The sequence below is a fragment of the Ornithorhynchus anatinus genome, chromosome 1, assembly GCF_004115215.2.
Source record: "Ornithorhynchus anatinus isolate Pmale09 chromosome 1, mOrnAna1.pri.v4, whole genome shotgun sequence".
Taxonomy (NCBI): Eukaryota; Metazoa; Chordata; class Mammalia; order Monotremata; family Ornithorhynchidae; genus Ornithorhynchus; species Ornithorhynchus anatinus.
Window position 1 is genome coordinate 138,164,391 of NC_041728.1, and position 14,967 is coordinate 138,179,357.

General features: G+C 42.0%; 1 protein-coding gene across 4 annotated transcripts in view; it reads left to right on the plus strand.

The window, feature by feature from the left end:
• FNDC3B (fibronectin type III domain containing 3B) overlaps positions 1 to 14,967 on the plus strand; it is a 418,267-nt gene that overhangs the window by 339,153 nt on the left and 64,147 nt on the right. For all 4 annotated transcript variants that reach the window (XM_029057950.2, XM_029057966.2, XM_039913103.1 and 1 more), the window contains 5 exons: positions 2,391 to 2,515; positions 5,039 to 5,213; positions 6,661 to 6,747; positions 9,230 to 9,368; positions 13,040 to 13,111. In XM_029057950.2, the coding sequence (XP_028913783.1) occupies positions 2,391 to 2,515; positions 5,039 to 5,213; positions 6,661 to 6,747; positions 9,230 to 9,368; positions 13,040 to 13,111 (598 nt within the window). The remainder of the gene's footprint in view (positions 1 to 2,390; positions 2,516 to 5,038; positions 5,214 to 6,660; positions 6,748 to 9,229; positions 9,369 to 13,039; positions 13,112 to 14,967) is intronic.

Consider the following 14,967-nt stretch of genomic DNA (forward strand, 5'->3'; position numbering starts at 1 on the left):
ACTGTGTGCCAAGAACCATTCTAAGCACTGGGGAAGATTCAAGGTAATCAGGTCAGACACAGTCCCTGTTCCACTATGGGGCTCACAGTCTCCACCCCCATTTTACAGATGAGGTGAGTATAGCACAGAGAAGTGAAGGGACTTGCCCAAGATCACACAGCAATGTGGTGGAGCCAGAATTAGAACCCATGTCCTCTGACTCCCAAGCCCAAGCTCTTTCCACTAAGCCATGCTACTTCTCCTTGTTAAAGGGACACATCTACACCAGTCTTATAAGGAATTATGTAAGATGAATTCCCACCCAGGAATAGGTCAAAGCTAGGTAGAGGCTGTAGGTGCCCTTGGAGAGGCTGCAATCTGAGCACAATTGACAGTAAGGCAGATTGTTCAGGGGCTAGTCGTTCAGCAGTATGAAATTGAACATTATTTAAGGGATAAGTTTTGCCAGGGCCTTCCAATTCAACATCCTTGTGGCTACATTTTGGTGCATGAAGACAGCCAATTTAAAGAGCTTAAGTAATAAATGAGTGCCTAAAGGGGATGGCTTTGGAAAACATGTCCTGTAAAAGCTGTCTTTGCGCCATGACTAGTCGTGCCATCCTCCTCTGCCTCCCAACCCTTAATTGCGGGAGTCCCTAAAGGCTGAATTCTGAGTCCCCTTCTATTCTCCATCTACACCCACTCCCTTGGAGACCTCATTCATTCCCATGGCTTCAACTATCACCTATATGCAGATGATGCCAAAGTCTAAATCTCCAGCCATGCTCACTCTTCTTCTCTGCAGTCTAATATTTCCTCCTGCTTTTGGGACATCTCTACTTGGATGTCCCACTGACACCTCAAATTTAACATGTCCAAAATAGAACTCTTTATCTTCCCACTCAAACTCTATCCTTCCCTCAATTCCCCTTAATTGTAAACAGCACTACCATCCTCCCTCTCACAAGCCTATAGCCTTGGCATTTTCCTTGACTCATCTCTCGGATTCAACCCATGTATTCAATATGTCACCAAATCCTGTTCATTCAACCTTCACAACATCTATAAAATCACCCACTTTCTTCTCCATCCCAACTGCTACCATGATAATCCAAGCATTTATCCTATTCCGTCTTGATTACCGCATCAGTCTCTTTGCTGACCTCCTTGCCTCCTGTCTTCTCCCCATTGCAGCCAGTACGTCACTCAGCTGCCCTGTTCATTTATTTACAAAACCCTACAGTCCATATTTCCCCTCTCCTTAAGAACCTCCAGAAGTTGCCCATCCACCAAGCATCAAACAGAAACTCCTTAGTGTAAGCATTAATCACTCAGTTGCCCCCTCCTACCTGCCTCATTGCTGTCCTATTACAACCCAGCCCATACACTTTGCTCTTCAAATGCCACCCTACTCACTGTACCTCGATCTCATCTATACCGCTGCCAACCTCTCACCCGTGTCCTGTCTCTGCCCTGGAATGCCCTCCCTTTTCAGATCTGGCAGACAATCATTCTCCCCATCTTCAGAACCTTATTAAAAGCATATCTTCTTCAAGAGGCCTTTCTTACCATAATTTTCTCTTTTCCCACTCCCTTCTTTGTCACTCTTGCACTTGGATTTGCATGACCCTTTATCCACCCCTCTGTCAGCTTCACAGCACTTATGTACATCTCCCAAGCATTTAGTACAGTCCTCTGCACATAGTAAGCGCTCAATAAATACCATTGATTGGTTGATATCCAAAATTTATTTATTCCTATAAATGTCTGTTTCCCCCTGTAGACTGCAAGCGTGTTGTGGGCAGGGACCGCGTCTGCCAACTCCATTATACTGTACTTTACCATTCACTTAGTACTGTGCTCTAAACCCAGCAATCTGTCAGTAAATATTCATTCAGTCATATTTATTGAGCACATACTGTGTGCAGAGCACTGTTTAAGCACTTGGAAAGTACAATTTGTCAACAAATAGAGACAATCTCTACCCAACAACAGGCTCACAATCTAGAATATGAGTGATTAATCCTCTTCTGTCATTTAGACAGAAAACCTTGAGATTGGGAGTTCCCCCAAAGAAAGGGATCATGTCTAATTGCCACCTGTGTATTCTTTCCCAGTGCTTAGCACAGTGCTCTGCACACAGTAAGCACCATTAATGCTAAGTTAGTTCAAAACCGCTGGTATACTTATGTGTGTGGAGTTGGTGCTGACCTGGACTTATGGAAAAGAAAAAAAGATTTATCACACAATAGACAGGTGCTGCATTTGAGGCCCTGTTGTTTTCAGCAAGGGTCACTCTCTGGATTTCCTTTCTCCCCACGAGACCAAGAAGTCGAGCCAGTTCAGAACTGTTCTTCCGAATCTGTTGGCTGGCATGAAAGAATGACATGTGTGTATTATTCATTTTCTAGGGAAAAAGAAACAGCGGTTTCAGAGAATGTTATTTCGGGAGCCAGAAGCACTGCAAGTTGACTAAGCTTTGTCCCGCAATGGTATACACTTTCAGACTGGCTGCGCGCAATGACATAGGCACAAGGTAAGTCTTTCTCTTAACTTCTGTTCCTCTAGCATTTTACCTGGAATTTAGGGAAGTGCTATTCCATCCTCTGCAGGCCTGAGCAGAACTGCCCACCTCACCCTGAGCTCATTTGAGAATGTTCAGATTGAGGAGATTAAGCTGAAAGAGTTGTCAGATCCCCTTCTGAAGTGTTAAATGCTGTCGTGGGGCCTCTTCCTAACATAACAGGAATACATCTGTTATGTGAAGGCCCCACCAGGGAACTCTGTGAACCAAGAAAAACAAGACAACAACAGTCCAGATTTGAAAAGAAATCCAAGTTGTTGGGTGTTGTTTTTTTTTTTTTCCAAGTGATGTGTCTAAGCCTCATTTCATCGCTTTAGCAGTTTTCGTTCTGTTTCCTTTTTTGGTTAGCTGTAGGTGGTTCAGGAGAGAAAGGCAGCAGCGGGGGAGGAGGAGGAGGGGGCACAGTAACTGAGACATTGGTAGTAAATTCAATGGAAAACCCAAGCCCAGACGGTTCTGGACAGATTATTTTGGGAGGGAAGGAGCAGCTGCGTGTCTGAACCTGGTCCTGGGCGATGCAGATTTCCATCCTTGGAGACCCTGAGGCAGAATTCTGGCTTTGAGGACTTTCCTCTCCAGCGGCAACAGGAAATTGTATTCCCAGAACTTAAAAACCCTGCACATTGGAAGACAACAGTGATAAGCATATTCTGAAACCAAAAACCAAGCCCTGTCCTCCTGCCACTCCCTGCAATTACCCATACTTCCTCCTACCCCAACCTCAGTGGCAATCAATCAATCATATTTATTGAGCACTTTCTGTGTGCAGAGAAGAAGCCGCACGGCTTAGTGATTAGAGCACTAGCCTGGGAGTCAGAAGGACCTTGGTTCTAATCCTGGTTCTGCCACATGTTTTTGGTGTGACCTTGGGCAAGTCACGTAACTTCTCTGGGCCTCACTTACCTCATCTCTAAAACAGGGATTAAGAGTGTGAGCCCCATGTGGTAAGGGGACTGTGTCCAAACTGATTAACTTGTATCTACCCCAACACTTAGAACAGTGCTTGGCATATATTAAGCACTTGACAAGTACCATAATTATAACTGCACTGATCACTTGGGAGGGTACAGTTTAACAGAGTTGGAAGTCATGTTTCCTACCCACAACAAGCTTATAGTCTAGAAGTGCCTGAGAAGTCATTAACTGCAGGGAATGCAGGTGGTCCCACTCTAACCTTCAGTTCCCCAACCTGATTAGATTGTACCTACTCCAGGGCTTAGAACAATGTTTGGCACATAGTAAGCACCTAACAAATACCACCAAGTATTATTATCTTGGGACAGAACCCAAGTTGTCCCAAAATGATTTTTTAGGTGATCCCAGTTTCTTACCTCCTAAGTTTACCACAAAAAGATAGTCCTTTCCCAGTTGCCATCACACCATCCGAAGTCACGAAACTCATCTTCTGACTCTCCTCTTTTTGTACACTTTGACTGGTTTTTTTTTGCCCCTAGGTGAATCTCTTTTATGGCTCTTGAGCAGAGGCGGGGCACGGTATCTTCCTGAATCCATGGGCTGGGGGATGTGTTTCCCTATACATGTTGTCTGGTGTTTAGTCCTAAAGTGGAACAATAATAATAATAAAAATAATGGTTGTGCTGTTTGTTAAGCACTTACTATGTGCCAGGCACTGTACTATACACTGGGGTGGATACAAGCAAATCAGGTTGAACTGAATCCCTGCACCAGATGGTGCTCAGTCTTAATCCCCTTTATACATATGAGACAACTGAGGCACAGAGGTTAAGTGGCATGCCTAAGGTCATACAGCAGACAAGCGGCAGACCGGAATTAGAACCCAGGTCCTTCTGACTCCCCGGCCCATGTTCTATCCACTGGACATGCTCCTCAAGTGGGGCAAAGAGTGGAGACTAGAACTCTAAGTTCTGATTTAAATTCAAATATGTCTATCTTTAAAACAAAGCTAAGGATAAAAATGGATGAAATAAATGCAAGTTAGGCACCTGAAATAGTTCTGGGCAATCTATGGTCACCTAATATTTTGGGGCTCGACTGTATCCTAGTGATGTTTCAAGCAAAATAATTAGTATTCTTCCCTTACCTCCCTGGGACTTTGCAAGGGTGAATTAGATTATTCTTGTTGTTCTTTGAGTTTTAGGGAGATGTAATGTTACTTCAGTATTATTATTCAAATGATTTTGTTATGGAGAAGCCGTTACAAATTGTTTCAAGTGACTTATCCATGGCTGAATGTAGAATTGGGGGCATATGTAGAAGGGGACTGTTTCAGTATGTGTGTATGTATATGTACCCACAGGAAGTTTATAAAGAAGCATTTGTTCTGTTTAAAGTTTAAAGCATTCCACTTACCCAACTACTTGTCGTTTCTACAGTAAGGCACTGATGGCTACTATCCCACATCCACCACATTAAAAACAAAGTCAACCTGGTGGTTGGGGTTATTAATTGGGAATATAAAGCCCCAAACTCTTGTCTCAATCTCTTCCCTTGTAGTGGTTATAGCCAAGAAGTAGTGTGCTACACATCCGGAAACATTCCTCAAATCCCCGCCGCTCCAAGACTTGTTCGAGCTGGAGTCACATGGATCACGTTGCAGTGGAATAAGCCAGAAAGCTGTTCGCCTGAGGAGGGAATTACATACACATTGGAAATTCAGGAGGAAGATAATGTAAGTCTTGTGGATCTAATGTCCGTGAATGTTTCTCTGAACCATTCAACACTCACGTATCTTGGGGCATCATCTTGGATTTGCTACTAAAGACAAGCACTTTAATAAAGTAAAGTAGAAGCGCTGCTTCCTGTTTTCTAAATCAGTGGTAATTATTGAGATCTTACTGTGTGCAGAGCACTGTACTAAGCGTTTGGGAGAGTACAAACCACCAGAGTTGGCAGACGCATTCCCTGCACACAACAAGCTTGCAGTCTAGAGAAGGGGATAAACATTAAGACAGATAATTTATGGATCTGTACATAATTGCTGTGGGCCTGAGGGTGAGGTGGATATCAAGTGCCCAAAGTCTACCATCTGACTTTCCATACTTTTCTCCATCTATTCTGAAGATAAAAAGACTATGACTTGTATTTTTCTCTCCTTGCTAAAAGTTGACCATGTATACATAGGAAACACAACAGAGGGCATATTGCATAGCACACTCTGTGGGCCCATGATATCCTCACGATCGAGCAATTCAGATCTGAAATAATTTCATAGGGTCCCGCTTTGTCAAAGGATGCTGTTTTGTGGTTTATATAGCCATATCAGAGAAGGGTTATAATAATAATAATTGTTAAGTGCTTACTATGTGACAAGGACTGTCCTGAATGCTGGGGTAGATAGATACAAAACAATCAGGTAGGACCAAAGCCCCATTTCACATGGGGGTCACAATCTAACTGGGAGGGAGAACAGATATCGAATCCCCATTTTGCAGATGAGGAAACCAAGGTACAGGGAAGTGAAGTGACTTGTCCAAGGTCTCATAGCAGGTATGTGACATAGCCAGGATGAGACCACAGGTCTTCTGACTACTAGATTTGTCCTGCTGTGCCTGCAATAGCTTTTTCAAAAGCCTATAAAGTCAGTCTTTTGTTTTTAAAAATCTGTACTATTTCCCCAAACGTGTCATGTAATTTGCCTCTCCCATTCCAATTAATATAATTTAAAAAATAATAATAAAGTACAGAGACCCTTCAAATTAGCACAGCCAGGGCTTAAAAGAAAGTATGCTTGGCCTAAAAGATTTGAACAACTGGGGACATATAGAAGCCCACCTAAATTTGGAGGATGAAAATAGATAAAGCAAAGGGAATATGTCTGTTTATTGTTATACTGAATTCTCAATCCTCCCTAGTGCTTAGTACAGTGCATTGCACACAATGAGTGCTCAATAAGTATGATTGAATGAATGAGTGAATCTATACCACCAACATCAGTTTTAGATTTTAGAGTACAAAAGGTCAGGAAGTATTACATGTAGAGCACTCATGCCCAGCTTAACTGGGGAAGACCAAATGGTGAAGATCTCTAGACATGGGGATTTTTTAAACTTATCTGCAAAGATGACATTTAGCCACGTTTCAAGATCTTGATATTTACTTCTGATTTTACCCTTCAGGATAACCTTTTTCATCCAAAATACACTGGAGAAGATGTAACCTGTACTGTGAAAAATCTCAAAAGAAGCACACAGTATAAATTTAGAGTAAGTTATTTTTATTCTTTGCAAGATGGGTGAGCAGTTTTTAAAATAAGCCATTTTATCCACTTACCATTGGAAAATGGTATGTTGGAACAAAAAGAATTGCCTGTAAATTTCAGGTCAGGGCATGTTTAACTTTTTCTACCTTAGTGTACGTTTTCAAAATATTTCATTGCATTGAAACCTTGGATTTAGAAATTAGGCTTACTGAGAGAAGGAGTGGAGGTTAATGACCAATAAAAAAAAACTATTGTTTTACATAAATATACTTTTGTAGTCATAAACACTATACAATGAACCTAAATGTTTTCGAGACATTACAAAGGGTCTTTATCAAAGTAGAGCCCCTATTGCCATCATTATCAATTAAACATTTTAGTGAGCAGAACACTATAATGTTTTCAAAGCATCTAAAACATTTAAATATAAAATGAAATCATATTTCCATTATCTTACCGTTATCCCTCTTAGTCACAGTAATGTGCAGGGTTATTGTTTGGGATGTTTGCTGATGTTTTCAGAAGGTAAACAGGTTTGTAAATGTCAAAGAAGTAATATCCGGTTTCGGATTCTCACCAGTTAATCAATATTTCTTGGTGCGACAGCGATTAAATATCGACATAAGACCGTAAAAATAGTTAGCTGTGTATGTGTATTTTGAACATTTCCCCACAAGGTGGCATTGCTTCATTCATTTTCACTAAGTCAGATGCTGTCATCTCTGATATTCTTATCCGGTGTTGTCCATTTGTGTCATTTTGAACTAAGGTTTGGCAGTGCTGTAGTATTTTAGTCTTGTGTGTCCCTTTCTTTAAAAGCTTTCCTTTCAAGTCTAGCAGTCTTTTCAGCTGAAAACCCTGCAGCAGGTCTTCGGGGGCTTCTTGTTAACATTCAGAATGCCGAATGAATCGATCAGACGTTTTGGAGCTCTTACACTGTAAGACGCTGTACTGAGCGCTTGAGAGTACAGGACAGCAGAGTGCTCTAGGGTCTCAAGGATTGGCTGGGCTGGGGGCATGGTGCCACTCTCACGTTTCTGCCACAAACCTTGGGCCCTCCTCCACCATCTCCCTCTCCCCTGACAGACCTGGCTCAATCAATCAGTCAGTGGTATTTATTGAGCACTTACTGTGTGCAGAGCACTGTACTGAGTGCTTGGGTGAGTACAGTATAACAATATAACAGATACACTGCTCACAGTGAGCGTACAGTCTAGAGGGTGTCAGGAGGCAGGCCCCAGCCGTGGGTCAGACACTGCACTGCCCAGAGGGCATTTCCCTGAAATAATAATGTTGGTATTTGTTAAGCGCTTACTATGTGCAGAACACTGTTCTAAGCGCTGGGGTAGACACAGGGGAATCAGGTTGTCCCACATGGGGCTCACAGTCTTAATCCACATTTTACAGATGAGGTAACTGAGGCACCGAGAAGTTAAGTGACTTGCCAAAAGTCACACAGCTGACAAGTTGCCAAGCTTGGATTCGAACCCATGACCTCTGACTCCAAAGCCCGTGCTCTTTCCACTGAGACACGCTGCTTCTGAAGCATTTAGGGTCTGTCTGGGAATTAATAACCAGAATAAGCTTGGTGGGTCCCGGGCCAGCCGGGTCTCTGCCCGACTCCTAACACCGGGGGTGTTTTGGGCCAGTGATGATGCTCCAGAAGGATGGAGATGAGGACATGAGGCCAGAAAGCTAGATTGGAGCCTGGTGTATTTATTGAACTGTATTTATTGAACACTTACCGTGTGCAGAGCACTGTTCTAAGCGCTTGGGGAGTACAATATAACAATAAACAGTGTCGGTCTGGGGGCACTGAAGAACCATCATTTTAGAATGAAGAAAAACTAATTTGTCTTTGCTCCTCTGCGCCCATGTAATACTCTCTGGGGCAGAAAATAAATGCTGTCTTTGGACCCATGTCTAATTTGCACTGCTGTGATATTGAGAGATAGTAAGGTTATAGTGTGGATGGAAAAGGTAAAGTTACCACCTTTTTCCTTTGGGAGCTCTCCACTCACTCATTCAGTTTGGGATAGGATTCAGGCAATATTTATCCGACTGCCTCTCAGTTTAGCTGTTGAGAATCTCTGACCCTGAAGGACCTTGTGAATCTGCAACTCTAGCAATAGGGAGGGTGAGAAAGATTTGCCTGAGAAGGTCAGCGTTGAGCCTCAACATTCAGAAATCCAAACTCTCAAATTTTCAAAGTGTCAGTTTTGAACGAAAACTTTATTTGAAGTGGAAATTGGTCAGCCACCTCAACTGCAAGGACCTCCTTTCTTCAAGCTTTCTATGGAGCAAAATTGGTTTGACGAGATAGTGGTCCCTGAAATGGATTAAACATGTAGGGCTTTGTGTCTTTCTAATGTGTTTTTTTCCTCTATCAGTTAACCTTAAATTATTCAAGCAGCCAGTTGATTTTAATCCCTGAAAGTTTCAAGATTCACATATAAATATGTGCCTATTTTGTGATACTGTTCTAGCTGATTGCTTCTAATGTCGAAGGAAAAAGCTGTCCAAGTGATGTTTTGGTTTGTACAACAAGTCCTGACAGACCGGGTCCTCCAACGAGGCCCCTTATCAAAGGGCCCATTACATCTCATGGCTTTAGCGTTAAATGGGGTATGTTTGCTTTTTTTTTTTTAATTTACTGCAGCATTATTGATTCGTAGAACCATTTCAGTTCATTGCAGGCAAAAATTCAATTCACATTTCACTGTTGGGTGTTCCATGCGTGCATTGATCATTGTCATAATCTGCTGGTTGGATATGAGAACTATCTTCAGTAGTAGTCGAAGTTATATGAAATTAGGATATAAGTAGCGAAGCTTCTTATTTTATATTGTTTGTTGTATGTGTGGACATATACTTAATTTTTTGTGCCTGTCAGATTATTCTGTATTTTCCTATTTTATCTCTGTCGGTGGTGTTTATTGAGTGTTTAGTGTATTGAGTATAGTAATGGTAACATTTATTGAGAACCTACTTAGTGCAACACACAGTGTAATACGCGCCTGGGAAATACAAAACATCAATTGGCAGATTCTGTCCCCTCAAGGAGTTTACATTAGTTGGGGCGTCAGAAGTAAAATGTATAGCCGAATGAATTAATATACATTAGGGTGAAGGATGAGTATATATAAGCACATAGGTACTAGAAATTGGGGAAAGGCTATGGTCTGCCTGATTTGGGGGAGGGAGGGTGTTGCAAAACTGGGGAGCAGTATGAGTCACTAGCATGGTACAGTTAGGTTAGCATAGGAGGAAAGAATCAGCAGGTGGAGGAGAGCAGATAGATGTATGCTGTGGGATGTGTTGGTGGAGAGAGCCTTGAAACCAACTGTGAGGAGGTGCTGCCTGATTTAGATTGACACGAGGTGCCATTGCAGAGTGGCTTAGTGGATAGAGCACGGCCCTGGGAGTCAGAGAGTCATGGGTTCTAATCCTGCTCTGCCATCCATCTGCTGTGTGACTTTGGGCAAGTCACTTCACTTCTCTAGGCCTCAGTTACCTCCTCTGTAAAATGGGGATTTAGACTGTGAGCCCCACGTGAGCCAGAGACCGTGTCCTACCCGATTTGCTCGTATACACCCCAGCGGTTAGTACAGTGCCTGGCACATTGTAAATGCTTAACAAATAGTACAATTATTATTATTGAAGGTTTTTGAGGAGCAGAGGTGTGCACTGAGCACCCCGTGAAACACTTGGAACAGAAGCAAAAGATATGTTAATGCCTTCAGTCAACCATATTTAGTGAGTCCTCACTGTGTGCAGAGCACACTAAGCACTTGGGAGAGTACAAGATAAAAGAGTTGGTAGGCATGTTCCCTGCCCACAGTGAGCTTATGCCCTAAATAAACTAGCGATTTACAAATAGCAGGAGCAGAATGTAGAGGAAGGCCACGAGTATTAGCAAGAATATGGAAAGTTGAGACAGATTTATATGTTGTATCCATAGATGAATGTAAACACCAATATATGAGCATGTTATTAATTAGTCTGAATGCATATCCACTGAGGATCGTGAGTATAAACACACAAGAGATGGGGGCAGCAGAAAGAAGCAGCGTGGCCTAGTGGATAGAAGACGGACTTGGGAATCAGAAGGATCTGGGTTCTAATTCCGGCTCTGCCCCATGTCTGCTGTGTCACCTTGGGCAAGTCACTTAACTTCTCTGGGCCTCAGTTACCTTAAATGGGCATTAAGATTGTGAGCCCCATCTGGGATATGGACAGAGTCTAACATGATTAGAAGGGAATGAAATGGAGAAGGCTACTTAGATCATTTCAGTAGGATTCTAAAGCATGGCTCAGTGGAAAGAGCACGGGCTTTGGAGTCAGAGGTCATGGGTTCAAATCCCGGCTCGGCCACTTGTCAGCTGGGTGACTTTGGGCAAGTCACTTAACTTCTCAGTGCCTCAGTTACCTCATTTGTAAAATGGGGATTAAGACTGTGAGCCCCACGTGGGACAACCTGATTCCCCTGTGTCTACCCCAGAGCTTAGAACAGTGCTCGGCACATAGTAAGCGCTTAACAAATACCAACATCATTATTATTATTATTATTATTATTATTATTAAAGTTGACAAAAGCTGATTGGTGGGTTCGAAGAGGGAGAAAGTTATTCCCAGGCCTGAAAAACAGAGTGAGCTTAGGATCAGAGGCCCAAGAACCCAGAGCAGGATACAGTTAGAATGGGAGGAAGGACCAGTGGGAACTGAGGAATAGCAGGTGATGGAAGCCTATATGTAAGATGGAGAGAGCTGGGCTTGCCTCATAGCCGACGCTAAGGAACTTCTGCTTGATCGAGGAGGAGACCGGGTGCGTTAAGTGATGAAGTTAGAGACTCTCAATCTATAGATCATCAAAATGTGGGTCAGCCTGTTTTCAGTCTTAGGGAGTAGTTTAAAAAATGCTTCAAAACTTTATTCAGCTTGAAGAAATGTTCATTAGCCACTCCCACTTTAGTGGATCAAGGGCCAGCTCAGGTTCAGTGATGAGAAGGGCAGATGATTAATTCATTCATTCATTCAATAGTTTTTATTGAGTGCTTACTATGTGCAGAGCACTGTACTAAGTGCTTGGAATGTACAATTTGGCAACAGATAGAGACAGTCCCTGCTCATTGACAGGCTTACAGTCTAATCGGGGGAGACAGATGTCAGAGCAAAACAGAATGAAACAAAAACAAAGACATACAGTATCTAAGTCCTCCTGTTGTAAAAGCCAACAAGTATTACCAACCAGACTCCCAAAACTCAGCGAGCAAACTACATTAACATCAGTGCAAGAAAACCTAATTAAAATATGCAAGTATGTTGCTGCACCCGCTCCTTACTGTGGTATTTGTTCGGCGCTTACTATGTGCCGGGGTGGATACAAGCAAATTGTGTTGCTGGTGCCATTGCTTTTTTTTATGTGCCAGGCACATTCTAAGCACTGGGTTAGGTACAAGGTAATTATGTTGGACACAGTCCACGTCCCACATGGGGCTCACAGTCTTAATCCCCATTATACAGATGAGGTAACTGAGGCTCAGTGAAGTGAAATGAGATGCCTAAGGTCACACACAGCAGACAGGCGGCAGAGCTGGGACTATAACCCAAGGTCCTTCTGACTCCTAGATCCAGGCTCTATCCCTAGACCGTGCTGCCTCTACTTCTGTGGAGAGAGCAGGTTGGGACAGTCACACAGATGGGCTATTAATAGTCAGGATTATCAGCCTTGTAATTGTGGTTTGGAGGATACATGGCTGGAGGCCACGGAGTCACCAACCCAGCAGAAATGGAGGGTTGGCAGATACTGGTGCCCTCTTCAGGGGCTAAGGGCTCTTCCAGGTTTGTGCTCCAAAGCACAACTACTTGGGGAGTCATGAGGATTGACTCCCTCAGGACAGAAAAATCAGACAGTCTTTTTGTTGCCACTGATTATTAATTTTTGTTACAAGGTTTTTGGAGGTTGTTTTTGCCTACATTTTTACGTGTACCAAGGAATTTGCTGTCAGGACAATTCAGATACGTGGTGTTTCTGTGACTTCATTGAAGTGAATTATTAACAAGGAGGTAGCAGTGTTCTTGTAGAAGCAGAGATGTAGTAGTTAAGCCCTCCATTCCTTGCTATGCAGTTGCCCTCACATTGGAACAAATGCTTTGCTCGTCTTGAAACCTGCAAATTAAGGAGAGTCTTGATTTCATAAAGGGTTAGAGAAATAGCATGTTTAAGTAGCAACAGTGATTTTAATTATAAAATCTGAAATCTGAATCTTTAAAAAGACACATTCGTATTTTTTCAGATCCTCCCCAGGACAATGGTGGATCTGAAATCCTGAAATACTTATTGGAGATTTCTGAAGGGACTTCTGAAGGTAAGGTCGATGAGAGAGTTTCATTTTAGCTAATATGTTTTACCTTTTGTTCCATTAAATCACGGATCAGAGCCACTCTCAAGGAAAAAACATTCACCAATTTGAGTTTTGCTTTCTTTCTCTTCCCCTGATCAACCTCTGGTGTTTGAGCTAATGAGTAGAGAAATGACAAAAAGAGGAAATTATCGATGACCTAGAAACTGGATAATTAATCCAACCTTGAATCATCCAGAATGAGAATTCACCATGTATTGACCTCCTTAAATATAGTAGTAGGTGTAAATTATTTGTTTTTTTACCTGAGAATTAGAGAGATTAAGGAATCATATAATTATACTCTACATAAATATTTAGCAGTGACTATTGGTAATCAACTGGTATTGCTTTGTTTCTAAGAGTTTTATAGATTGATTTAATGAAACATTAGGATAAAGGCTGTAATTCACAGTCTAGCTACAAAGGAAACTTCACTTCTGCAATTAAAACACCTTGATAGGTCCTGGACATTTTTAGGACAAGTGAAATTACATTTATGTAATTGTTCTCTCACTGACATATATTTAATGAGAATTTATTGGAATTTGATGCAATTGAAATTAAAATGGCAAACTCTTCAAAACATATTTAACTTGGTTAATGAGAAAATGTATCTAAATCTCTTGACAAATTACCTGTAGAATTAGGAACACTGCTACATGCACTTGGTTAAACATGGGCATTGTTGAATTTTTATCTTGAAGTAGATATTCATTCATTCATTCAATCCTATTTATTGAGCACTTACTGTGTTCAAATGCTTAGAAAGTACAATTAAGCAATAAAGAGAGACAATCCCCGCCCGCCCACACCGGGTTTACAGTCTAGAAGCGGGGAGATAAACATCAAAACAAGTAAAGAGGCATCAATATAAATAAATAGAATTATCCAAGTACCTAAATCTTCTTTTCCTCAATAGTTGCTTTGGCCTGGCTATTCAGATGATTACCTCCATTTTCAGCTTCAAATTGCCTTTTTAAATGTCAAATGGTATTCATTAAGCACTTACTATGTGTTGAGCAGTGTTCTGACTGCTAGAGTGGATACAAAGTCCCTGTCCCACGTAAGGCTCACAGTCAGGAAGGAGGGAGTGCAGGTATTGAGTCTCCATTTTGTAGTTGAGGAAACTAAGGCTCAGAGTGAAGCGACTTGCCCAAGGTCACATACTAGGCATGTGGTGGACCTGAAATTAGAACCCAGGTCCTCTGGCTCCCAGGCCTGTGCTTTTTTCGCTAGGTCATGCTTCTTCCTGCACTGCTGCCTTTGGATATATGTCCTAAATGTGAAACTAATCAGTGACTGTGGAAGGAAGAGATTGAAGGCTAGGCTGGACAAGCCTTTGTGCAGAATAGTTAATAGTGCAATCAGCTCCTTCCAGCATTGTCCTCTATTTTGTCTCTGTTCTCTGCTTCATGGACCATCAGTGCCCTTGGGGAGGGTGGCTGGTATAATTTCCCAGATTGCTTTCCCTCCCCCTCCCCAGGCACATCTACATGTCCCAACACCTCAGCAAGGAGGCTACAGAAAGTAATAATAATAAAAATTCATTATTATTTATATGAGCACTTACTGTATTTATTAAGCACTTAATCTGTACAAAGCCCTGTACTAAGTGCTTGGGAGAGTACAGTGCAGCAGACCCATTCCCTGCCCACAATGAGCTCACAGTCCAGAGGGGGAGACAGACATTAATGTATATAAATAAAGAAATAAATTACAGATATGTACTTATGTACTATGGGTTTTAATTAATTCATTCAGTTGTATTTATTGAGCGCTTACTGTGTGCAGAGCATTGTACTAAGCGCTTGGAAAATACA